This window comes from Chenopodium album, chromosome 1 (assembly GCF_948465745.1).
Source record: "Chenopodium album chromosome 1, dcCheAlbu1.1, whole genome shotgun sequence".
Taxonomy (NCBI): domain Eukaryota; kingdom Viridiplantae; phylum Streptophyta; class Magnoliopsida; order Caryophyllales; family Amaranthaceae; genus Chenopodium; species Chenopodium album.
The window spans coordinates 13781073-13806655 of NC_137834.1; the positions used below are offsets into that span (position 1 = coordinate 13781073).

Sequence of the window (25583 nt, forward strand, 5' to 3'; positions counted from 1 at the left end):
GAAAGTTAATGCATAGAGTTTTTGAATAATTAATGCTATGATATGCTTTGGCGGCGACACATCATATACCAAATGGCAAAATTGTTGACACATGCAAAACATCATGTCCTGCCATGAGTTTTAATATATATATATATATATATATATATATATATATATATATATATATATATATTGATGAGCTTCTATTCCTACATGTAACTTGAGGGTAACTTTTATTATTTTATACTTTTTAATTAGGGGACAGTTTAATTTTTTTCACAACTTTAAACTTAAAGTCTTAAATAATCATAACTTTAGGAGAAGCTGTTGTAACTTGCACATAAATTGTTAGAACTTCATAAAATTCTTCAATATGTAGAAATTTAAATCAAAGCTTTAGTAGAAATTGCTAGAACTGTAATGGAAATTGGTACAACGAACTTTATTAAAAAAATCTTCAGCAAACATGATAAAATTTTTATCTATAAAAACCTTCAATTGACCCATTATACAACAAATTATGATAGGCATATCACGTACCTAGCGAAAATAATCTATATAGTCATCTTACTATGTAGATACGCAAGTGAGGGTCGGGTCCTAAATCCTAATTGACTATGGTTTAATGTACTACGGAGTAATGATTATGACTTAAACAAGTACTAAGCAAGTAACCAGTTCAAAAGCTGAGAAACCTAAATTAAATAACTAAATAATGATGTAATTAATGTTATAATAAGATAAATTGACTGATAAATACACCGGATATCAAGCATCACCACGAATCAATGCAGTAGTCGTTAAAACACTTATATGTAATTCAATTAACAAAAGGAAAAGTTATCCTTGGATAGTATATACTCGTTGTCTCTACTGAGTTATCAAAGGTTTCCCGAAGTACTACTTATGTGGAATCACGAAAATTAGAAACATTAAGCATATTACATAGCTTCCTAATCACCCATATCACCATTTTTGCGAAGAACTTTGAATCCTGAATTGATTTATTCAAATCAAACCTGTTATAACCCAACTCCTGTATTGTGATTAGGCAACGGGTTAATAACAATACTCAGTATTCCTAATCTAGTATTGCAATAAGCATAATCAATTAACTATGTCAATTGCAATTATTAGAGTATTTTGAAATTTAATTCATGCATTAGAATAAGAAAAGTACTAACTCATAATAACAAAACACAATAACAATAATATAATTACAGAAAATATTTAACAATTTAAGGAATTAATAAATAAAGAGAATAAGAATATATCGAATCTTGAATTACAATAATTAAATTGTTGAATCTTGAGTGCATAAATCTTGAATTAAAACTTCATTTACTCACTACATTTACTTTAAATAATTCTTTTATGATACCATATTATTTATTGTAATCAATTACGTATATACAATTTCATTTCTACTTTTTATTGAGCCTGAACTGTCGAACTTATTGTCGGATATAATACTGTTCTTTACTCTATATTAGTATGATTTTTTTCGCTTTAAATCAAGCTCGCATAAGTTTGTATTTGCGCACACCTTCCTGAAAAACCTTATATAAATTTAGTAGGTAGACACTTATAAGCAAGTTATCACTTCATTATTATTTCCATATGTGACTTAGACTATACTCCAATAATCCTCCCTATAAAACAAGGATGGACCACATAACTCATGGTCTCCGACCTTGGCCTTTAACAAAACCATCTTTCAGACTTTCAGAGCCGGCCTCAACACTGCCAATGTCATGTACCCACGTCCCACGCCATTGAGCAACATCACTTTGCACCTACGTGTTTTAGCGCCAAGTCACCCATTTTGTTAAGTTTCGTGTTCTATGTGTTTATCTCGTCTCTAATACCACCGGCTCTAATACCACCGGCTCTAATACCACATGTAGTAGCTCTTCTCAATTATCAGTAAGTATTAGGAACAGTATAGTAGATGGTACTCATGGCAATTTGATGTGGACTCTAGTTTAATCACGTCCATACAAGCCCAATAGTGATACAATTTTTTTTTTTTTTTTTTTTTTTTTTTTTTTTTTTTTTTGGGAAAAAAGCCCAGCAGGGGTACTCATATAAAAGCTACTCCACTTGAGTCACATTCGCATTACATATTTACATTGTTAAAAAAAAAAAGCGCAAGTTAACACATATTCTTACATGCATCCTCATGTATGTAAGATAACTGCAACAACATGAAATGCACAATACCGTGTATGAAACGCAGCCCAGCTCTAACGTTCTTCCCGTGTTGTTGAGCCTAGGTACAACCCACGTGTGAGGATTCTCTTGTCCCACACTAAAAGACTAAAGGCTGAGTGTAGTGGTAATGGAATCCCACATTGAAAGAATTTAAAAGTTACCACTACTATATAAGGCTACTTCCCTCATTGTTATATGGTTTTGAGGTGGAACCTTTTGGTCTTGTAAAGTGATAGACTTGCACTCTCCTATGATGGGTGCGGCCCAGATCCGTATTTAACATGCATTATTTTGTTTCTTTTTTAAAATTTTTGGTTTCCTTTTTCCCAATTTTCTCTCTTCTCTTTCCTTTCCTAATTTTCATCAAAATTTTCGATCAAAAATTTCATTATAATTTTCTTTTCCTCTGTTTTTTTTTCTCATTCCTTCTTTAATTTCTTTATCCTCTCTTTTGTTTCAATTTTTTGATTGAATTTGTTCCTTGTAACATGGAATTAGTTGTTATTCTCGACAAGATTGTCAATGCAGGTTAGTGGTTTGTTTTGTAATTATGTTTTTTTAGATTAGTTTCAGTTGTAATTGTTTTTTGTTTGATTTTTGGTTAGTTTCGATAAATTTCGATTTATTATGTATGATTTTTGAGTGAATTTCAATTGTAATTGTTTCGATTTATGTATGAATTTCGATTTATTATGTGGCGAATTTGTGCTTAATTCGATTGGTTAAGTTTTATCTGATTTTTTTAAATCATTTGAATTGAGTTTTGTTAGCTTCAATCAATTTCATCTGATTTTCTGCATTTTTTTTTATCAATGAACATAATCATGAACAATATGAACATACACTATTACAAAAATGCTCAAAGAAACCTTAAGTAAGAGACCATTTAAATAAATATGTGGTCTCTTGGATTCTCCAAATATTTCAAATAAATGGTCTCTTATGTATAATCTTAGAGTGATGAAAATGTACCAAAGACCATCTATTTTAAATAAGTGATCTCTCCTTTTTAAGTAAATAAATTAAAAAAGAGAGACCATTTATTTAGGAGAGGTGGTCTCTCCTTTTTTTTAATTAAATAAACAAATAAAAGAGAGAGACCATCTATTTACAAAAAGTGGTCTCTTCTTTTTTTTAAAATAAATAAATAAATAAGTAAAAGAGAGAGATAATCTATTTACAAAAAATGGTCTTTTTTTTTTAAATAAATAAATCTAATATATATAAATAAAGTAGGCATTTTTCGGGAGCATTTGGTGCACCACATAAGAAAAGGTATTATTTCGACCAATGAAAAATTAGATTAATAATTTATTTTAGAATTTAAAAATTTACTCGCCACCTAAGCAAAAGTGACGAATAGGATTTAAGAATTTGACACATAGGTATTGAATAATTATAATTTAAATTACTTTTAAAAACCAATAATTATCTTTTTTTTTTAAAAAAAAAAACTTAGTAATAATTATCTTTTTTAACATGCAAATTTTTAATTGCAAATATCTTTATTCTCTCTCTAGAAAATATTGTAAAAGTTTGATTTTACGAATAGAGAATAATTAAAATTTAAATTAAAAAAAACTAAGTAATATCTTTTTTACACATATGGATGTAAATTTTTGATGGAAAATACTACGTATATTTAATCCCTCCCTAACAAATATTATAAAAGTTCGATTTTAATAATTTACTCATCAAGACGAATAAAACTAAATCTTATATGACTGATTTCCCATAACTTTTAATAGTTAACCGATTATAAATGAGACTAACATTTTAAACAGAACGAGTATATCAAATAAACGCATGGGCAAAAGACTTATTTTGATCGATAAAAAATGGGATTTGCCATTTCTTTTTTGAATTAAAAAGTTAAATTGTCACATAAGCAAATTAGTGAATAAGGTTTGGAATTTTAAATTCAAGCGTCACGTAAAATAAATAAAACAACAAAAGATAACTTTAGTACGTGTTAAAATTATCTTTTGATATTAGGAATTTTATCCATATATCTAATGAATGATCTTCATAAATATACAAAATTTTTAATTAAATAGAATGATTTACTAGAACCGTGCATCGCACGTGCTTACATCTAGTAAATAAATAAAAGAGAAAGACCATCTATTTACAAAAGTGGTCTCTCCTTTTTTTTAAATACATAAATAAATAAAAGAGAGAGACCATCTATTTACAAAAAGTGGTGTCTTCTTTTTTTAATTAAATCCATAACCGCCTTTTAAAAGCCATATTGGTTTGAGGAATTTTTACTTTTTGGGATTTTGTAATGAACACTGTGCGGACGGTTTTACCCCTGCTTTTTTTTTTTAGTTCCTAATGAACATTGTCCTTCCCTTTTTTCCCTTCATAATTTTTTTAGGGCCAAATTTACAGCTAGACACCTCTGCTTAGGAACTCAGTGGTTTCTCTCTCCTTTGGTCATTTCCTCTTGAATCATGTATCCTCTCTCATATAGTCATACCTCCTTTTTCTGTCTCCTTCCTTCGCGAGATCAGATCATCATCAATCTATCAAATATGGTTAGAGTATCGCTCAAAACCTCCTTTCTAAGTCTCCCTTATTCGCCGATAAATGGCCATAGCAGCCACAACAGCTCCGTCGCTTTGTTTGTCAATCTTTGGTAATTTTTATTTGGATTTGTAATGATTTTAATCTGTGTTATTATGTGTTTGTTGATGATTTGTTGATTTTAATTTTGTTTTTGTGCATTAGATTTTTGTAATTTTCAAGCGTTTCGGGGTTTTTCATCTTCAAGATCCTTTCTTAGGGTTTCAAAGTCACCGTTTTTTGGGATTTCCTTTGGATTTTAGGGTCAGCCCCTAATTTTGTGTCCATTTTTAAAATTTTTGATCTGACTTTTGATTTTAATCTTTCGTACTTTATTTTCATCGTTTTATTTTGCAGGACGATGAGCTTCGGAAATAGTCCGAGGCTACACAAAATGACTGGTATTTGTTTAAATTCATTTGGATATAATGTAGGAATTTTAAAAATATGTCTATGATAATATTGTTGTTTTCTCTCGGTGCCGTAGGAGTGTCAAGCATGGATGGATTGATTGATAACCAAGCATCATATACAATGAGCTTTCAATTTTGATTTTAGTTCTGGGTTAGTGTAAGGCATCCAAGTAACGTGTGTATTTTGTTATTAGAAAGAGATACGAGGCATCCAAATAAGTGCTTTAATCGTTTTATTGATATTATGATATAAAAATCATGTTTAGGTTATTATTATGATTCCTAATGTCATGTTAGGGTGTTTTGATATTCCTAGTATCATGTTTAGGGTAATTTATAATATCAAATATGACAATTGTGTTTCCTGCGATGCTTCCTATTTTCTTCCTAATATTAATGTTAGTATCATGTTAGGGCTAAATCTTTGATTTTTATTGCTTAGTGACATGCTAGGGTTTGTTATTAATTTAATCTTGTTAGTATCATGCCTAGGATCTTGCTATTATTATGCTTTAACATGATTATGATAAATATGATTATTTTATGATGATTATTATTATCATGATTATTATTATTATGATATGATTATAATTGTTATGATTATTATTATTACTCGATCACGCTTTTTATGCATGTTTAAAGGGAATTGGTACTTGTAATTACGCTTAATAAGATAATTAATAATCTTATTTAAGGTTAATATGATTATAATTCAAGTGATCGCCAATATAATAGATTTATTTGTGCATTAATATTCAACCGACATAGATAAACAGGTTTAGGGTTAATCCTATTGATTGCATGTTAGTCAGAAAGCACACATGAATACACTCAGAATAAAGTAGAGGCCTATTATTAGGGCAGGTTCAATCTTTTTTAGGTTGGATTTGTACCTTCATCCCCGAACTACCAGTCATGGTTCCAGACCTATTGGAGTTAACGATCTCCTGGATCGTTAAGGGGTGTAACCTTCACCTTGTGAACGGTTTACAAGTTCCTAAAACTTGTTGACGACTCTTTTGCTCTATCTTCTTTCCCTTTGAACGCCACTGTACTTTAGTGTATGATCACAGTGGGGTTCAAGATAGGGATAATGCTTGAAATATTCCCTACAGTAGGTGCATGCCCGGTTTGAGAAAAACAAGCCAAGTGAGGCTAAGGTAGCTCACAACCATGTCTAAGGCTCGTGAGGTTATCAGGTATAGCCCTAAGTGCTTAAGCCTTGGTGCCAACAAGGGCTTGATTAGCTAGGCCTTGTGCATAGGGCTAGCATGCGTGCGCACTCACCAAAAGAACCTCGGAGTGTTTGGTTGAGCAAAACTCCATACACTAGTGGAAAAAAGGCCATTCGTAACGGGCAAAAAAGGTCCATTCGTAACGGGCAGCGTCCGTTACATATGCGGCCGTTACGAATGACCATTGTTATTCATAACGGGCACTGTCCGTTACAAATAACAACTTATTCATAACGAGAAACTGAAATGCCCGTTATGAATAACCCATTATTCGTAACGGGCACTTACAATGCCCGTTACGAATAAGTACTTATTCGTAACGGACACTTACGATGTCCGTTACAAATAATGGGTTATTCATAACGGACATTGTAAGTGCTCGTTACGAATAATGGGTTATTTGTAACGGGCAATGCCCGTTACGAATAATCTCCTAATAAGACAAAAAATTAGGGGCATTTGTAACTAGCATTTCAGGTGCTAGTTACAAATACCCTTATTCTTCTTTCCATTTACCACCCAAATTATTATAATAATTTATAACAAACCCAAATATTTCATGCCACAAACATAACATATACACCAAATCCAATTTTGTAGGCTAATTATAAACTCTCCTATTGAGAAGTCCAAAACACTATTGATTACAAAATTTAGTAAAGAAATACATTATAAGCACAAACAGCAACAGGCCAGTAGTAACAGCAGCAATCAAGAGCAATAGAAAACAGAAAACTTCACCACCCAAAGCAAGTAGATCTTCTGTATTCCATGCAGCACACTCAGACTCCTGGTCCTTGCTGTATGTATCCTTGGTGATAGTGTCTGAATAATGTCCAGAAAACAAGTGCTGTAACTTAGGCTCATTAAAAAGCTGCCCCCTTCTTTTTGTTTAGCGGATGAGTACTTGCTTGTCATACTAATCTACATCAACGTTCCTGTCATTAGTAAAGCATGTTAAATCCCTGCTTGATGTCTCTACTGCCCTTGAAACTGAAGGACTGGTGAGGTCGCCTGCGCAGAATGAAGACAGACACTAGTAAGAAACAAAATATTATTCAACATACAAAAAGTAACACGTATAAATGATTAATTATTCCATTAATCCTAAAATAATACTTAAAGACACGAACACTTTTTTTCCCTTCATTTATAATTAAAGACGGAATAACTCTTTAATTGGAAAAATGGAAAGCCATTGGAAATGCCTCCTTTATCACATCAAAAACCATTGATTTCTTAGAATTTCATAATAAAAACTACTACTCAGATAGTAATGAATCCATGCTAAATTATTGCTACCATGTAAAGGTATAAGTAAACAGTATGAGCATATCACAACTAATAAGAGATTGAGTGGAGATTTTGGAATTTACCTTCCAGACGAGGATACTGATGTCATATTGGGAACTACGGAACCCAGAGACAGGTGAAATGCTTGAGCCCATTGCTATCTCGCTGTTAATTTGTATGAATCCTGAGCATAGGAGGTTGTAGCAACCTGTGTGGCCTGATATGCGTCACTATGAATAATTTTAATTTTTTAAGAATAGAAAAGTTAGTTTATATGGAGCACTTAGCATGGATTATGGAAGTATACAATATGTAATACAATGCCCTAACAAATCACAATTAGACAATAACAAATTAGTACTGGTACAAGAATTGAAGGTGAAGGTGAAGGTGAAGCTTGCAAGCAGGGAGGGAGTAACTAGTGAGAAAACGGTTTTACCATCCAGTGTGTGAAAAGCCTGATGTTGTTATCTCCGTAAAGATCAGGGCTCACCTATTTCCACATCCATTCACACAACATAAGAAAAAGGTTGAAAGAAACAGTGTTGAGGATCTAATTAAAGGTGATTCATATAATGGATACCTGCCAACCAACTTCAAACTATTAAGATCTTCACCAAAGGAGCCTCCCAAAATCCAGATTTGAGACCATCTAAACTCATTGGGCTACTGAATTTTAGGTTCCCAAACGTTTATGGTTGCCTTTGCTCCGTAATACTTGTCTCCTTCAACATATGCAATTGCATGTTGTTAACCAAGTCAAATGAAAATTAAGAATTAAGAAATCTAATATATGATTGTAGAGTCATTTTTACAACACTTAACCACATCACTCCAAAACCCCAATCCTACAATTTGGTGCAATCTTCCTCTTTTTTTTTTTTTTTTTTTTTTTTTGGAAAATAAAAACCCTATATTTTCTATTTGTTTTTTAATTGGTTGTCAATAACTTCCACTTCTCTAAACTTAAGATAAAAATAAATAAATAAATAAATAAATCACTTTCACTTTTACTTTTACTATTTTACAATACAATATATATCTCCAATTCTCCATATATAATTGCATATTTTTTAACAACATTCAACTACAAGCATATATATTATGTTTTTTCATCTTATAAAAAAGTTACTATATAAACTATCCACTTTACTTTTTAATTTTTGAGAGAACTACCCACTTTACTTAATATTACAAATATACACACTAATTTTGTATAACACAATATTGGAATTTACATTATAATTGCACGTTTCATTTTTTAATTTTGTATTATCCCAACTCTTGAAAACTTCAATCTTAAAATTATAGGCATTTTATTTATTTTTGAAAATAAATTAGCCCCTTATAAGCTTACTAACTTTTAGCTCACCACTTTATGAAATTACTCGGTTAGTGTTATAATGGTTACTCCGTTACGGATTTAGAGTTTACTTAGTTAATAATATAGGGGTTATGCTGTTTTCAGGGTTACTCAAAAAGTATAATAAGGGTTTACCATTTCAATATAATACAGGTTACTCCATTTTTCTACCAGTAACTCAACGGTGTTGCAGCGCACAGAACACACGCTAACATAAGTTCCACAATTTTCCTTTAAATAAAAACTTCCTACATTGTATTTATTTTAATATCTTACTATGTGATATATATATCCCGTGCATTTTGCACGGGTACTCTCTAATCTAATATATAATTGCAGAGTCGTTTTCACGAGAATCCTCCAAAACCCCAATACTCAGCTCTCATGCATTTAAGTTTTTTTTTTTTTTTTTTTTTTTTTTTTTTTTTTTTTTTTTAAGAAAAAAATAACTACATATCCCACAACTTTATTTTAATTTTTTTTTATCATTTAAAAAAAAAACCACCCATCCAATATTTCCTTTTTGTTTTTGTTTTTATTCAAGAAACTACTACTAACATTACACTTTTTTTTTTCTTTTTTTTTTGGGTACGTAGTATAATATATGACATGCATTAGCACGAGTATACAGTTCCTTCATCAACAATTCACTATAGTACTCAAAATCCCCAACATTTCACTTTGTTTTACGAGTATTTTTTAGTACATAATATAATATATGTAATGCATTAGCACGAGTATACATTTCCTTTATCAATAATTCACTATAGTACTCTAAATCCCCAACCCTTCAATTATATGCATTTTATTAGGGACTACCCTCTAAACAATTTTCACTTCTCTAATCATTAAAAAAAAAAAAAGTCAACACGTTTTTGCGCAACTGGCCATAACTATTTGCAACAGATTAAAGTATATAACTCATATAGCAAGACACTAACCCATATGACACTAACCGAGTAACCCCCTATAACACTAAACGAGTAACCTCTATAACTTTGACAAATTATACCCCATAATAGCTAGCTACATTGCGTGGCCACCGACATAAAAGAGTAAGACCCTGTTTTTTGAGCTTTTAAGCAAAGCAGGGAATATCATATGTAGAGCAGCTGTAACAAGTGTGCACATTATTAATTCGATTATTAATACTCATTAGTGCAAAGCTAAGCAGGGTTCAACAGAGTCGACCAGTCCAAAACCGACAATTACAGCCCAAGTATAAGTTACAACATCAAGATCAACTTTTCATATTTTAAATATATTTTTTCTTATATATCCCGTGCATTTTGCACGGGTAAACTCTAGTAAAATGAATATACTAGTATTTATTTAAGAAAAAAGAGTGCAATGTAGACGTATAAGAATAGCAGCAGTACTAGAATTAAAAAGGAAGGAAGGAAGAAAAGACCTGATGGCCGCTTTTGTTGACAAGGTCGTGATCTGAAGACCTGGGCTTGGCAGAGCGGTGATACTTCTTCCTTCCATATCTCTTAACAGAACTGGCCCTTAATACATCCTCCTTCTTGATTCTCCTAATGGGGATAGTACTCTCACTGGCGTGCCACAGCTGAGTGATTGGATTGCTTCGCGGTTCAATTTTGGAATTAATATTGACCTTGCTCTCACTAAAAAGCCCTTCAGGATGGTAATTAGGCCTGATCTGTAATGAAGGGAAAAAAGGTGTTCGTGACCTTAAGTATTATTTTATAATATTATACCCCTTAGGAACCCAAATCTCACCTCAAACATATTCAAATACTTATCAAAAAGTACAGGCAATAAAGGCTCCCATGTAAGTGCGTCATAGTTCTTTATAACATGAGCTAGTACAGCAGCCCATTGACTGTTCCAAAATTGGCAATTTAGAATAGAATTCCATACTTGTATGCATTTCCCAATCCAATCCCTATTATTGGCATGCAAAAAAGAGGGAATTATAAATCCAAGACAGAAGAATTTAATAATTACCCACAGATAATAGAAAATTCCTAAGCATCCAAATTCTTACAAAGAGAAGAAATCTTGGTTGTCCAAATTAGTAGAGAGAAAAATTTAGATGAAGCTAGAACCTTCAAATGCTGAATTATGCCATGGATTTTCCAAAAGGGAGCTACAAGCATGTTTAGATTATGATAGTCAGAATGATAGTAGAAAAGATACACAAAAAAATGTCTAACAAATGAATTAGATAATATTATCACATTAAAAAAAAAGGTTAGATAATATTTACCCAAACTCATATTATCTTGAAATACATAATCCCACATTTCCATCAAAGTGACCCCAAAACCCCAACTGATAAACCAATAAAATTACTGTATTTGTGTTGATAAACATACTTCAAAAGTTAAAGAAGCAGAGAATCTCCAAGATAATAGCAAGAGGAGCATGGAGCATACCAAAAATAACAAGCCTTACTGTGAAAAAGGCTTAACAATCATGGTATATCACCAACAACACCAATGGTACAATGAAAAAGAAATCACATAAAATCACAGCAGCTGTTACTAGAAGCAATAATGACTATAATAAGATAAATTCAGCTCTGAAATGTAATGATCATAGAGTCTTGTTTCAATAACACAAGATAGGATGCACTAAACTATATTTCTGAATATTACTAGATTTAGGATGGCGAAGAGAGAGCAACTGCCCTACATCTGTTCCATATGTACCATTGTCTGTAGGTGGATGTAAAAAATGTTACGACATGAAAACAGTATAACAACTATTTCATCAAAGGTATCATACTTCCAGCAACAACACTTTGAGGGGGAATGCACTACATATAAACTTTTAACATTTAATCATGATGCAACAGACCTAAGGTAAACAGTTTTAGTAAACATAAAGGAAGGTGCTAAAGTAATAGTTCCAACACCCCTATAAAGAGATCAACAAGTGCCAATCACAAAACAAAAATCCAATATTCTGTTCTAACACTCCCTCCATTTTATTATATTTTTGTTCTAATCATGTTCCATTTTAGGTTTTTCTTTTGTTCTATCCACTTCTACTTTATTCCAATTTTGGTAAACACTTTTTACCATCATCCCCTTTATAGTATATCGACAAGAAAAATGGTAGTTTGAACTGCATAGTGTTTGAATATGTGCTTTTATAGTAAATCAAAGTTAAATTTTGCAAAATTCTTTAGTAATTATTTTGTTCGGTCTATGTATTGTTGGCTTGATTAGTTTTGATTGTGATTGAGGGAGATAAAAGTAAAGTGTTCATTCCCAGAAGAGTTTCAAATTAGGGATAATACTGAATTTCTCCACAAAGGGTCTTCAATTATTTTCATGTTATTATGATAAATATGTCGCTTGAATGAAGAAAACCGCAGGAGGTAAAATGCTCCAGTTAATAAGTAAACAAAATTCTGAATATTACAGTTTCTCAACTAATACTCCAGTATAATCCTAAACAGTTCCCAAATCACTCACCGGAGGGAAAAGCATCTCAGCAGTGGGAGTTTCATACTCTTCAGTTCCTTCATAAGGCACATTCAGATTCAGATCGTGAACAGGCGTTATGGCAGCTCCCGGCCCCGGCTTTGCCACCATCGGCCTCTCACTGGGCTGCAACATGGTGTGGGCTTGCATCATTTTGAGTTCCCAAAGTTGTAAACAAACCACATAAAATAACACAACAATTTCACAAAAAAATATCTACAAATCACAAAACCCTAGAATCCCTCCGATCAGAACATCTTCCACTAATCTCACTCCAAATTAACACTAATGAAACCGAAAACCCTAATTAAACACCAAAGTCACATTTAAAAGCAGAAAAACGAATTCATTTCTTCTAATTAACAACACAAATTACATAATCCTTGTAGTTCTTGGAGGACTTTTTCGCTGGGAGCGCCATCGGCAACGAACTCTTCGCGAACTTTCTCAATGACATGGATGTAAACTGCGCTAGTAGTTAAGGCCGTCATTTCTAAAAAAACTTCAAAAAAAATTCAAAAAACTCTGAGATTCTCCATATATCTCCGCCCGAGATAACCAAATCGGAGCGATTTCAATCGAACTCGGACTGAATTTGCATACCTGAGCACCGCTGGATTTACGAACCCTAGAAATAATCGGGAAGGGAGCTTCGCTTAAATGGAGAGAGAAGGGAGCTGCGTTTCAAGGGAGAATGGAGATGCGCTTCAATGGAGAAGGGAGCTGCGCTTCAATGGAGATTTTGCAAGAGAGAAGGGAATTGCGAGGGTTAAGGGAATTTGCAAGGACCACCAAAGTTTGGGAGTGAAAGAGGGAGTCGCGACGGAGCTAAGACCACCGGAGTTTGGGAGTGAGAGAGGGAATCGCGACGGAGCTGAGCTTCAATATTGAAGAGAGAAAGGGGAAATATTTTGACAGAGAGAGTGAGAAAGGGGAAATTAAAAAATTAGGGCTTACTTTGAAACAGAGGTGATCATTTGCGGGCTTGGACGGCTAGCGGACCGGGCCTATGCTTATTTTTTTGTCCAATGGGCTTTATGTAACAAACCCGAACTCTTTTATGCGGGCTTGATACTTTATCCATGCCCGGTTGTTAAACGGGCCGGGCTTGCCTGTGGGCTAACGGGCCTTAATTTTTTGTTTTATTTTTTTTATAACACTAACTAAATTTTTTATTATGTACTTGTGCTAAAATTATTTTTGTATAGTTGTCTTATAATTTTTTGTTCACAAATGGTAATAGATTTAAAAAAAAAAGTTGAAATTATGACATATGTTATAAATATATGTAAGATGAAACTTATTTAAAAAGTGTTAATGATAAAATATAAAATTAAAATGAATAATTGTAACTAATAAAAGCTTATAGTTCAATATAGTCTCTTTGCATTTATTTTCAAAATATACAAAGTATGTCATAACCAACTAACTAAATAAAATTATTAAAATAAGAATGTTGTTGTTATTATTATTATTATTATTATTATTATTATTATTATTATTATTATTATTATTATTATTATTATTATTATTATTATTATTATTATTATTATTATTATTATTATTATTATTATTATTATTATTATTATTATTATTATTATTATTATTATTATTATTATTATTATTATTATAAAACGGGCCGGGCGGGCTAGCCCGCGATACATATTTCTTGTCCATACCCGCCCATTTATGTTAACCGGCCGGGACTAGCCCACCCAAATATCCATTTTTTTTTCAAAAAGGTTGTCCAAACCTGACCTTTTTGCGAGCCGGGTTGGACGGGCTTAGCGGGTCGTCCCGCCCATAAACAGCTCTACTTTAAAACTTAGTAACAGACACTCTTTGTTTGTTAAAAATAATTAGGTCAAAATTCAGTTGACTTTTCTATTTGTAATGGGTAAAAGTTGTTGGTTACGACTAGTTGGTTGTTCGTAACGGGCATTATAATGCCCGTTACAAATAACAACTTATTTGTAACGGGCACTAATCCGCCCGTTACAAATATGTCTTTACCTGCTCAAGTCACAGTTTTTTTTTGTAACAGACATTGATTTTGCCAGTTACAAATGATGTAATTGTAACGGGATATCACATGCCCGTTACAAATAGCCTGTTACAAATAAGATTTTTTCCATTAGTGATAACAACCTTTGGTATTGATTGAGGGGACTTATTAGAACCCTAATAGATCATACATGACCATAAGGCCAAGGTTAGGTTCAAGAATCGGGCTTGAGATCCCATTATTGTGTTATTGTCATTTGGGTGTTTACTAATATTTCATCTTTATAGGGGGCGAATGCTCACTCAAGGGGTCAGTAGCTAACCTAAGGGTGGCTTTATGGCTAGAAGCCTTGGGCATGGTCTTAGACATAAGATGGCCCGTGGGGACTATAGCACACTTAGATGGCTATGGTGGACACTTAATAGGACGAACCGACTCAATAGTTCTGACTAGGGCGGACGCGGGGTGACCAGCAAGGGCCTATGTCTTAGTATAGTGCATGCTAGCTTGATGGTGTCATGTCAGGGTGTCTCTGTGGTCCAATAATACAGTGGAGACCGTGGTGGCTCCGACAAGGAGGATCAAGTGCGGTTTGGGTCAGCGATGATTATGGTGCCCTCGATGGAACCATGGACTTGCGTGGTCATGTGCTGGATGCTAAGGAAAAGCCTGGGTGTAACACCCCAATAATTCTCTCTTAAAAACCTGTGAGAAACCGGTATATAACCTGAACAATTTCAAGAGAATTACTGGCGTGCTACCGCCACGTGTTCAAACGTTAAGGCTATCTCAGAAATTAGCAGCAGAAAACCAAAACAGTTATAAATAAACTTCAAAACAAAAGAATTAATTCAAAATAAGTGTTACAAGTTGGAACCATTAAGGCCCTTATTCAAAACCCAATAAAAGTAGTAAGTGATTAAATCCAATGTTCGAATAAATTCAAACCCAAAAGAAATAGTGTCAAAGAAAATCGAATTAAAATAAATTCAAACTTGTAAAAGAAATAAAATGCAAACAACCAACTCTCTACTCAAGATCCCACAACCCTGATGAATGCTGCATGTGTAAGAACCTGTGATTATTCTGCTCCCCAATATTACACTAGTAGAAAAAAAGCATTAGGCACCCCCCATATGGCACCGGTTCAGGCTAAACCGGTGCCCAAAACCGGTCCAGAAATGGGCGGGATTTTAGAAGAAGAGAAAAGGCACCGGTTTGGCCTGAACCGGTGCCTAAAATTAAAAAGGCACCGGTTTGAACCGGTGCCAATTGAACCGGACCCAATTAAAAAAAAAAACGCAGACTACCTTCTTCTCCTTCCTCTCTTTCTCTTTCTCTTTCATTCCTTCTTCATTCCTTACTGTTTCATTAGAGCTGGGTTTCGAAAAACGGCGGCCTTCAATCCTTCCTCTCTCTCCCTCCACCACAGCCGTCACCTTCACCGGCGGCCACCAGGGGTTTCGAAAACCGGCCGCCTTCAATCCTTCCTCCAGCCACCAACATTCTCCCCCTGCCCTTGTACGAATTGGCGAATTGAAACACCGTCGTTGTACGAATTGTCGAGTTGAAACACCACCAGCATTGTACGAATTGTCGAAAACCACCGCCCTTAATTCTCCCCTGCTCTTCTCTGTCTTTCACCGCCCTCCAGCCACCAGCATTGTTCGAATTGAGCAGCAGCGCACCGCCTCCACCTCCGCGTTGTTCCCTCCACCAGCGCGCACCGCCTCCACCTCCGCGCTACCTCCACTAGTCACACCACCGCTGCTACCTCCACCACCGCCTAAGGTATATATATAATTTTACCCTAATTTTTTTAATTTTTGCATTGGTTGTTTATTTAGAAATTTTGAATACATATTATACATTAGAGTAATTTTGTATGTTTAGAGTAATTTTGAATACATATTATAGATTAGAGTATTTTTGCATTACCTTGTTCCTTAGTTGAAAAATTTATAAGTTTTAATGGGTTATTTTGAGGTTGATTTAATGAGTAATTATGAATATAATAGAGATTAGTAAGAATGTTACTTAATTAGTTGAGTTTTTGTATGTTTTAATGTGTAATTTTAGGTTGTTTTAATGGGTAATTGTGAATATATTAAAGAATTAGTGACCTTGCTACTAATTAGTTGTGAATAAATTAGAAAATTGTGAATAAATTAGAGAACTGTGATTACATTAGAGATTTGTGAATAATTTAGAGAATTGTGATTAAATTAGAGAATTGTGCATAAATTAGAGAAATAAATAGTGATATTGCCACCTAATTAGTTGTGAATAAATTAGAGATTGTGAATACATTAGAGAATTGTGAATATATTAATTAGATAATTAATGACGTTGCTAATCTTTGTTTTTTTAATATATAGATTCATATGTGAATTGAAGCACGAGTTTAATTAGCTTGAGGACTACATATTGAGCTCAAGTGGGTAGTTGCATTGCTATATTGGTATGACTTATAAAATTTACTTAGCTATATTTCTTTCTATTTATCCATTTAATAAAAGTTTATTCATGAAATTGCAACTTGTGTATTGTTTAATTGCAAATAAATACAACAATATGTAGAATACTTGCATCATCATATGCCTAGATACCCGTTCAATGCTTTCTCATTAGGAGAAAGTCTTGAATAGTCCCCGGTTGGGACTGTTCTTGAATGTGTACTCTCACTTAGGTGGTGAATGTATGTTTTCTTTTCGATTTTAAGGAAAATCTTGGCTTATCATTTCCTCACTATGTTCTCTGGGTACATATGTGGGTAATTGTGACTCATTGTACGGACACTCAACAGCTTGACATTGTGACTCATTGTACGGACACTCAACAGCTTGATGAGGTAAGTCCTAAAATTTCTTGAAATGCTATATTGATGTGATTTCTAGCCTTAGACACCTAATATTATCCAACAATGACATGTTATGAGAAACAAAAAGGCTATTTCACAAGAAAGGTAGAAAATGGGTTGAATAGAAGTCATATGGGCCATATTAGGGCCATTTTGTGTTAATATGCTCTTTTGATGTGATTTCTTTCCTTATACACCTATAACTAGATAATATTGACATGTTATGAGATAAATAAAGTTCATTTAATAAGAAATGTAGGAAATGGGCAAAGTAAGGTCATATAGGCCATATTCGGGCCATTTTGGGTAAAAACCGTCATAAACCTTAATAAAATGCTCTCCTATATAATTTTAGGGCTTACACACATACAACTACCCAACATTGACATGTTATGAGAAAGAAATAGTTCATTTGATAAGTAATGTAGAAAATGGCTGGGCTACATAGAAGTCATATAAGCCCTATTTGGGCCATGTTGAGTAAAATGCGTTGTTAAACTTCTTGAAATGCTATATTGATGTGATTTCTAGCCTTAGACACCTAATATTATCCAACAATGACATGTTATGAGAAACAAAAAGGCTATTTCACAAGAAAGGTAGAAAATGGGTTGAATAGAAGTCATATGGGCCATATTAGGGCCATTTTGTGTTAATATGCTCTTTTGATGTGATTTCTTTCCTTATACACCTATAACTAGATAATATTGACATGTTATGAGATAAATAAAGTTCATTTAATAAGAAATGTAGGAAATGGGCAAAGTAAGGTCATATAGGCCATATTCGGGCCATTTTGGGTAAAAACCGTCATAAACCTTAATAAAATGCTCTCCTATATAATTTTAGGGCTTACACACATACAACTACCCAACATTGACATGTTATGAGAAAGAAATAGTTCATTTGATAAGTAATATAGTAAATGGGCTATATAGAAGTCGTATAGGTAATATTTGATTAAATACATATTTTTTGCCTAATTAATTATTTTTAAAATAATGTTTTTGTATTTCAAGTTTTGCAAGGTCCAAATGGATGGTCCGTTGACAATCAAGGAGCTTAATGAAGTTCGTGACATGTTGGCGTCTTTCATCACCTTCAACATGTAAATGGCATGCATTGTAATTGTAAATTATTTATGTTAACTTTTGAAATATATATAACTTATTATTCATTATATATGTGTACTTACTATTATTTGTATATATGTAAGCAACTTTTTTTTTTTTTTTTTTGTATTGCGTTTGGGAATATTTATATCTATATATATATATAATTGAATTCTTGTATCTAATATTATTTTTGTATATAATAATTAATAATATTATTATTAGTTATTATAATAATAAAATTATTAATTATTATATTTAATATAATTGCTGGAATTACAGGGTATTATTATTGCAGGTTTTTTTTAAAAAATATTATTGCACGATGGAAAAAAAAAAAAACGAAAAAAAAAAATATATACAAAAGGCACCGGTTAGGCAGGAACCGGTGCCTAAACTATCCACCACCCAAAAAAAAAATGGCAGGAGAGCAGTAATAGGCACCGGTTAACCGGTGCCTATTTCACCCTATGGCACCGGTTAACCGGTGCCTATTAAACCCTATGGCACCGGTTTTGAACCGGTGCCAAATAGGGGGTTTTTGGCACCCCTCAAATAGGCAGCGGTTCAAACCGGTGCCTTAGACCGGGTTTAAACCGCTGCCTAATGCGTTTTTTCTACTAGTGTTACAAGAGTAAAAATTGGATCGTCATAGGGTCATTGAAAGGCAAAGGCCATGACCAGAGAAAGACACACACAAAAACACGCAGTCAGCAAAGCTGAGTACATACAAGCTGCGAAATAAAATTAGGAAAATACCTAACATGCTACTAATAATCAAGCACAAGCATCATTAAATATAGACTCAATTCATGACTCGATTATTAAATTTATTAAGACCTCACTAATTGATATTAACTGACTCATTTATTTATTTCATTGGATTTAGCAATAGACAAGGTTGTCCAACCCATGTCCCATTTGGAACATCATTAAAAGAAAAACCCCATGCCTCCTTTCGGAAACATCAATAAACATCCAATGACCATGGGCGCGACTCCGTGACCGTAGTTAGTATGAGATCTCACCTAACTCCTAGTTTTAGAAAACTAACATTTGAAATAGGAGACTCGTAGATCAGACGACCTCGATAAAAGTACACGGCTAATACCCCGTGTACCCCAACCCCTGATTGTCATTACTCCAGATGTGCACCATTCCAGAGTTTTATTGCTCATCCATCTTGCACTTTACGTGATTTACAGGTTTAGACTTGGTGATGACTCATATACATTTCAATACAAACATCCCAAAAACAATTCAATCAAACATGGAAAATTCTCAATTTAGATTCTTGATTTATTAGTGATAAACAACATTTATTAATTATTCCATTACTACCTCGGTGTATAAACACCTTGAGTGCATAAGGCACCCCAAAACCTTAACCTCGTCTTACAAGACTTGAATTTCTCCTTTACTCATCCTGTTTACATAATCATGAATGAGTAATAATTTAATCTTTACACCAATCACATACCTTTGCCTTTAAGCGCACCTTGCATAATTAAAGCACAAATAATACTTGCATTATAAACTAGTGCACATCATTTGAAATTCACAATGTATAACCAGACAATTTAACCCAGTCAATCCTATACATGATACTAAGTTCTCGATCCGTCCTTAAACATGCACCTACAAGCAAAGTTTCGTAACTTTTACGTACCTTGTGTAAACAATCCGGTTGGCCACTTTAAAACTAGAAGTCGCCTTCTACAAAGTCCTCTCCTAAACCAAACAATTAGAAATAAATCAATACCAAAGCAATTAAATTTACAGCAATACTAAACTACTTTAAAACCTCTTAAATCATCAAAATAAAGCCTTTGAATTGTCCCCAATAATCAAAGTTAGTAATATAACATCCCAACTTTAAGTTTATATGTTAGAATTATGAAAATATAGTGTTTTATATCAAATTACAGCAACTTTAAAGTAAGTAAATAAATCTGGAAATTTGTTTTAAGTATATAAAATAACCCCATAAGCATAATTACTTGAAATAATCATTATATAGCAAGTTAGTGTGTTAAAAACCCAAGAATATATCAATTCAATGCAATTAGAGGCTTCAAAATAAAAAGTATGAAATCTGAAAATTATTTTTAAAGTTAGAATTTAAAGTTCAAACCTTTTTCAATCACAAAATACTCACAATAATTATTTTATAAGACTAGAGGCATAAAAATATGAAATTAACACAACTTGTACATAAAAATTGAAACTTTAATAAATCTGAAAATTTATATATGATTAAAATAATTATACTTTAATGTAATTTAAACATAGTATGATTAGATAACTTGATTAACACGTTATCAAGCCCTAAAACATGAAAAATCAATGCTTTAAACCCTAAAATATACAAAATACATAATCTGAAATTTTATTTAATAACTTAGACATACTAAACCCATAAATTTATAATCTTTTGTAATTTAAACATACTATTAAAGCCTAATAACAATAATTTTATAATTGAAATCAAACAAAATTTGAAGCTTTAATCAAAATAACAAAAATAAAGGAAGAGAAAACAAGAGGAAGGAGAAGAGAGGAGGGGCGAACTGCTGGGCGGCTGGCTGTGCAGGGCGGTAGCAAGGGTTTGCATCTTTTTTTTCTTCTTGTGGTGTTGTACGTGAATGAAGGAGAAGAAGGAGAGTGAAAGCTCTTTTTTTTTTTTTTTTTTTTTTTTTACGTGAGAGAGAGGAGAAGTGTGAGGGTTTGAGGGTTTTATTTGGGCCTTGGGTTTCCTAATTAGATTAGGAGTAACATTTGGGTTTTGGGCTATAATGTTAAAATTGTTTGTAAACTAGTAAAAACATATTAGTTTACTTAAATCTTTTCATAAAAATAATTTATTCAATGAAATTGACATAAAAATATTTGTAAGAATAATATATAAATAAATCATAATTAAGTTGAAAATATGGGGGATTACACTGGGCTTGTAGATTGGTTTAACTAAAGCTTCTCTTAGTAGACTATTTATAGTAGGGACTCCTTTAAGGTAAAGCTTAGTTATCAAGGCTAGCATGCGGTTACCTTAATTATAGGAATTAGCCAAGTAGTGGGGCTAGTGGGCGGTTGAGATAACCACCCATATTGCACTACTCTCCCTAAAAAGTAGGGATGATTATGTTGTGACGACACGTAGCTAAGTATGGTTCCTAAAATATAGGACCATGATGTTAGTGGGATGACTAATGGTTACCTTAACCTGACCTTTGACCAAAGTCAAAGGGGAATGCGGTTAAGCCACTACGAAGGTGGTTCATATAAAATAGGAGCACCAGAATAGTGGGGTGTGGCCTAGAATGTGGGTAGTTATTCTGAGAGGATGATGCCACGTCACTTGGAAGTTACACCACTCACTTAGGCTCTGTTCTTTTAAGCTTCTGGGCAGAGCAGAGCAAAGCCGAGCATAGCAGATTTCAACATTATTATTAATACTATTATTGTTATTGTTATTGTTATTAATGTTATTATTATTATTATTATTATTATTATTATTATTATTATTATTGTTATTGTTATTATTATTATTGTTATTATTATTATTGTTATTATTATTATTATTATTATTAATTATTATTATTAAGTGCATATACCATTGATTTAGGTGAGTGAAAACATAAATAAATGTGTACCATATTTAACATATGTTAATAGTATACAAATAAAAGACCACGGTTTAAATTACTTATATTTATTTCACAAAAAGTTTAAAATTAAATGATTTAATGAATAATAATAAATTTACTTATAAATATGTCTTAATAATATATTTTAACCCTCGAAATAATAATGATATACAAAGTACTACTTGAAAACAACCTTTTTTTTAGTTCTGAAATTGTATGGAAAGACTTGAAAAATAATTCAACTCAATGAACTAAAAATCAATACCCTTATAAAATGTTTCTACACATTGTGATTCTAATACCAAATGCTTATAAAAAGAAATTGTTATCATTATTATTTATTTTTTTGAAATAATTGTAATAATTATTAGAAATTAGAAATTATTAATGCTATTAAATATTAATTCTTAATAGTTTGAATTATTAAATGTTATTATTGATAATTATTATTATGATTTATAAATATTTATTATTATTCATATTAATAATTATTAAAATTATTTTTAATAATAATAATAATTATAATTATTCAAACTAATAAATTATTATCATCAATACAATATTAATCATTATTATTATTGAATATTAATTATTATTATTATTGTTATTATTAATTATTATTTGAAAATAGAGTAGAGCAGATTTCTTTTTAGCAGAGCAGAGTAGAGCAGATTTGATTTGAGTAGAGCAGGGCTTAGCAGAGCAGAGCAGCTCTAAAAAAGCGGGGCCTTTATTTGAGAATGCATAACGTTATATCCGTAATCGATATAATTAATATTCATTTTATTTAAATAATTATACTTAGTTATCTTGGAACCGTTTGTTAGCTTTTGCATAGTAGTATATAAAACTAGGTTAAAATCCCGTGCAATAATGCACGGTTGTTAAATATTTTTTACAATCAAAATATTTTTTTTTTTTGAGGGGAAGCTGGCTAATGCATTAGTCAAGGGACAAATTGTCCGAGAGTGCATAAGGTTTAATCATGTCAGGACAGTGATTAACCCAAACTTGTTCTACACCAAACGGCATTAGCCTAGCAAGGTGATGGGCAACAAAATTACCCTCCCTTTTAACATGAGACCAAATAAAGGAGCTAAATTCGCAACAAATTGACGGAATATCTTCTAAGACACCATCTAAATGGGATAGGTACACTGCCCTTTTCGAAAGTCTAGTAATGAGAGTTTGGCAATCAGACTCCAAAATGACATCTTTGTAGCCAAAGCGTCGGGCCAGCTTAACTGCCATCAAAAGCGCTCTTCCTTCAGCGATCTCAGGAGACCACCACGCCTTAGCTCGACGTGTTGCTGCAAAAAGAGCCTTTCCATCATGATCACGGGCCATTACTCCTAATCCTACCGATCCTTCATCATAGAGGGAGGCATCCGAGTTCAATTTCACACACCCTGCAGGTGGCACACTCCACTTACTGCTACTTCGTTTAGGCCTTACCTGGACTGCAGGGTACACTTGCTTGCTGTAGGAACCATATTCGTCTGCCAATCTATGTGCTCTAGGAGCTAGCACATCATGAGGTGTAGACTTAGCAGAATAAATTTTGGTGTTACGCTCTGTCCACAGAATCCACGCAAGGTAAGCTGCTCTCTGTTTTACTCTTGGCCCCAACTCACTCCATCTCACTAGCATCTCGCACCCACTCTCCCCAGCTCGTGGCCTAGCATCAGTACATCCACAATCCTCCCATAAGTTACCTATACTCGGACAATAAAATATAGCATGAGAAGTAGTCTCCTCCTCCCCGTCACACCATGAACAATTTGCAGAGTCCAGTAAGTGTCGAGAATGCAGCAGAAATTTAGTGGGTAATGTGTTCGTGCATATCCGCCAAAGAAAATGCCTCACCTTAGGAGAAACCTCCATTCCCCATATTTCAACCCATGCTCTGTGGAACGCATCAAGATTACAGCCCTTCCCTAACATATACGCTGTCTTAGTTGAGTAGTACCCGTCATTTGAGAACGCCCATGTGATAGTATCTTGCGGTGCTCTCTCACTCAAGGGGATTGCCAAGATGCACTTCTTGTCTCTCTCATTGAAAGTAGCATCGATGAGGTCTTCCTTCCACCCCTTAGTTGAAAAATCCACCAGCTCACTGACATATTTCAACTCCTCTGATTCGGTGCTTGTTATGAATCTACCTTCCTCGTCAGCCACCCACGTGTCTTTCCAAATGTTCACATTCGATCCGTTCCCGATCCTCCATATGATGCCTTCTTTCACAAGAGCTCTCGCCCCCCAAATGCTCCTCCAAGAGTAGCTTCCGGAGTGACCAAGATAAGCCTCAAGAAATGAGCTATTCGGATAGTACTTAGCCTTCATCACTCTCCCTAAAAGAGAGTCTTCTTTATGCACAAGTCTCCAAGCCTGTCTTCCAAGGAGGGCAATGTTAAACACCTCTAAGTCCTTAAAGCCCATGCCCCCTAAACATTTAGGAGCACACATTGCTTCCCATGATTTCCAATGAATCTTCCGTTGTGCACCCGTGTGACCCCAAAAACTTTTTTTCCATAGTCGATCGAATGTCATGGATCACCGAACAAGGGAACCTATAAACCCCCATCAAGTAAGTTGGAATGGCTTGAATCACCGATTTTAGCAACACCTCCTTCCCCGGCTTTGAAAGAAGCTTCTCTTTCCATCTTTGCAGTTTCTTCCAAATTCTGTCAAGAATTGCACTATATGTAGCCTTCTTTGATCTCCCTACCACGGTAGGAATTCCCAAATATTTTCCATGTTTATCGACTCATTTCATATTGAGAATCCCAATCAAATGTTCTTGTTGCTCTGCTCTTACCCCTCTACTAAACGATACTTCCGACTTTTCATAATTAATTTTCTGCCCGGATGCTACTTCATAACGGTTGAGAATGTCAACTATCACTTCGCATTCCTGTCGGGTCGCTCTAGTGAAGAGTAAACTATCATCTGCAAACATACAATCAAAATATAAAGTATATAAAATATATTCAACATATTTTATTTAGGTATATATAAAATAGGATTAAAAAAAAAATATTTTGCAAAAAAAAAAAAAGAAAAAAAAGAAAAAGAGATAAGTGAGAAAGGCGGGAAAATTTTTTATAAGGTAATGACAAGTGTTATAGATGGATTTGCTTTTAGTATAGGTTAATAGATTGTGCAAACAATTAAAATATTGCATGCATTGGAGAAATGGCTTAGAATTACGTAGTACTAGTATAAGATAGTAATATATATTAGATTATAATTTTATTATGTGATTGAAACATATGTTAGTTCTTACATTACGAAAATCTTAACAAAGCATCTTTTGTTTTCGTTATGATTAAGATACTTGGCCCAAGAAGGCAAGAAATGAGAAAAGATGAAGAATAATGACTGAATTTAATAATCATTTGTATTTCTCGGTTTCTAACTTTGCTTAAAATCT

At 33.2% G+C, this 25583-nt stretch overlaps 1 protein-coding gene across 13 annotated transcripts; it reads right to left on the reverse strand.

Annotated features, from left to right (window-relative positions):
* Nucleotides 1-6934: 6934 nt before the first annotated feature.
* LOC145642340 (uncharacterized) lies at nt 6935-13455 on the reverse strand. Of its 13 annotated transcripts, XM_081693530.1 has the most exons (8): nt 13130-13455; nt 12903-12992; nt 12518-12652; nt 10812-10977; nt 10480-10731; nt 8289-8430; nt 7789-8198; nt 6935-7426 (listed from the first exon to the last, which is right to left on the reverse strand). In XM_081693530.1, exons 3-6 carry the CDS (start codon nt 12577-12579, stop codon nt 8398-8400), a joined length of 513 nt encoding a protein of 170 aa, XP_081549656.1. In that variant the 5' UTR covers nt 12580-12652; nt 12903-12992; nt 13130-13455; the 3' UTR covers nt 6935-7426; nt 7789-8198; nt 8289-8397. The 13 variants fall into 13 exon arrangements, 11 of the variants coding, with proteins under 11 accessions (XP_081549656.1, XP_081549664.1, XP_081549681.1 ...); XM_081693538.1 differs by lacking the exon at nt 12903-12992; XM_081693555.1 differs by lacking the exon at nt 10812-10977.
* Nucleotides 13456-25583: the final 12128 nt, after the last annotated feature.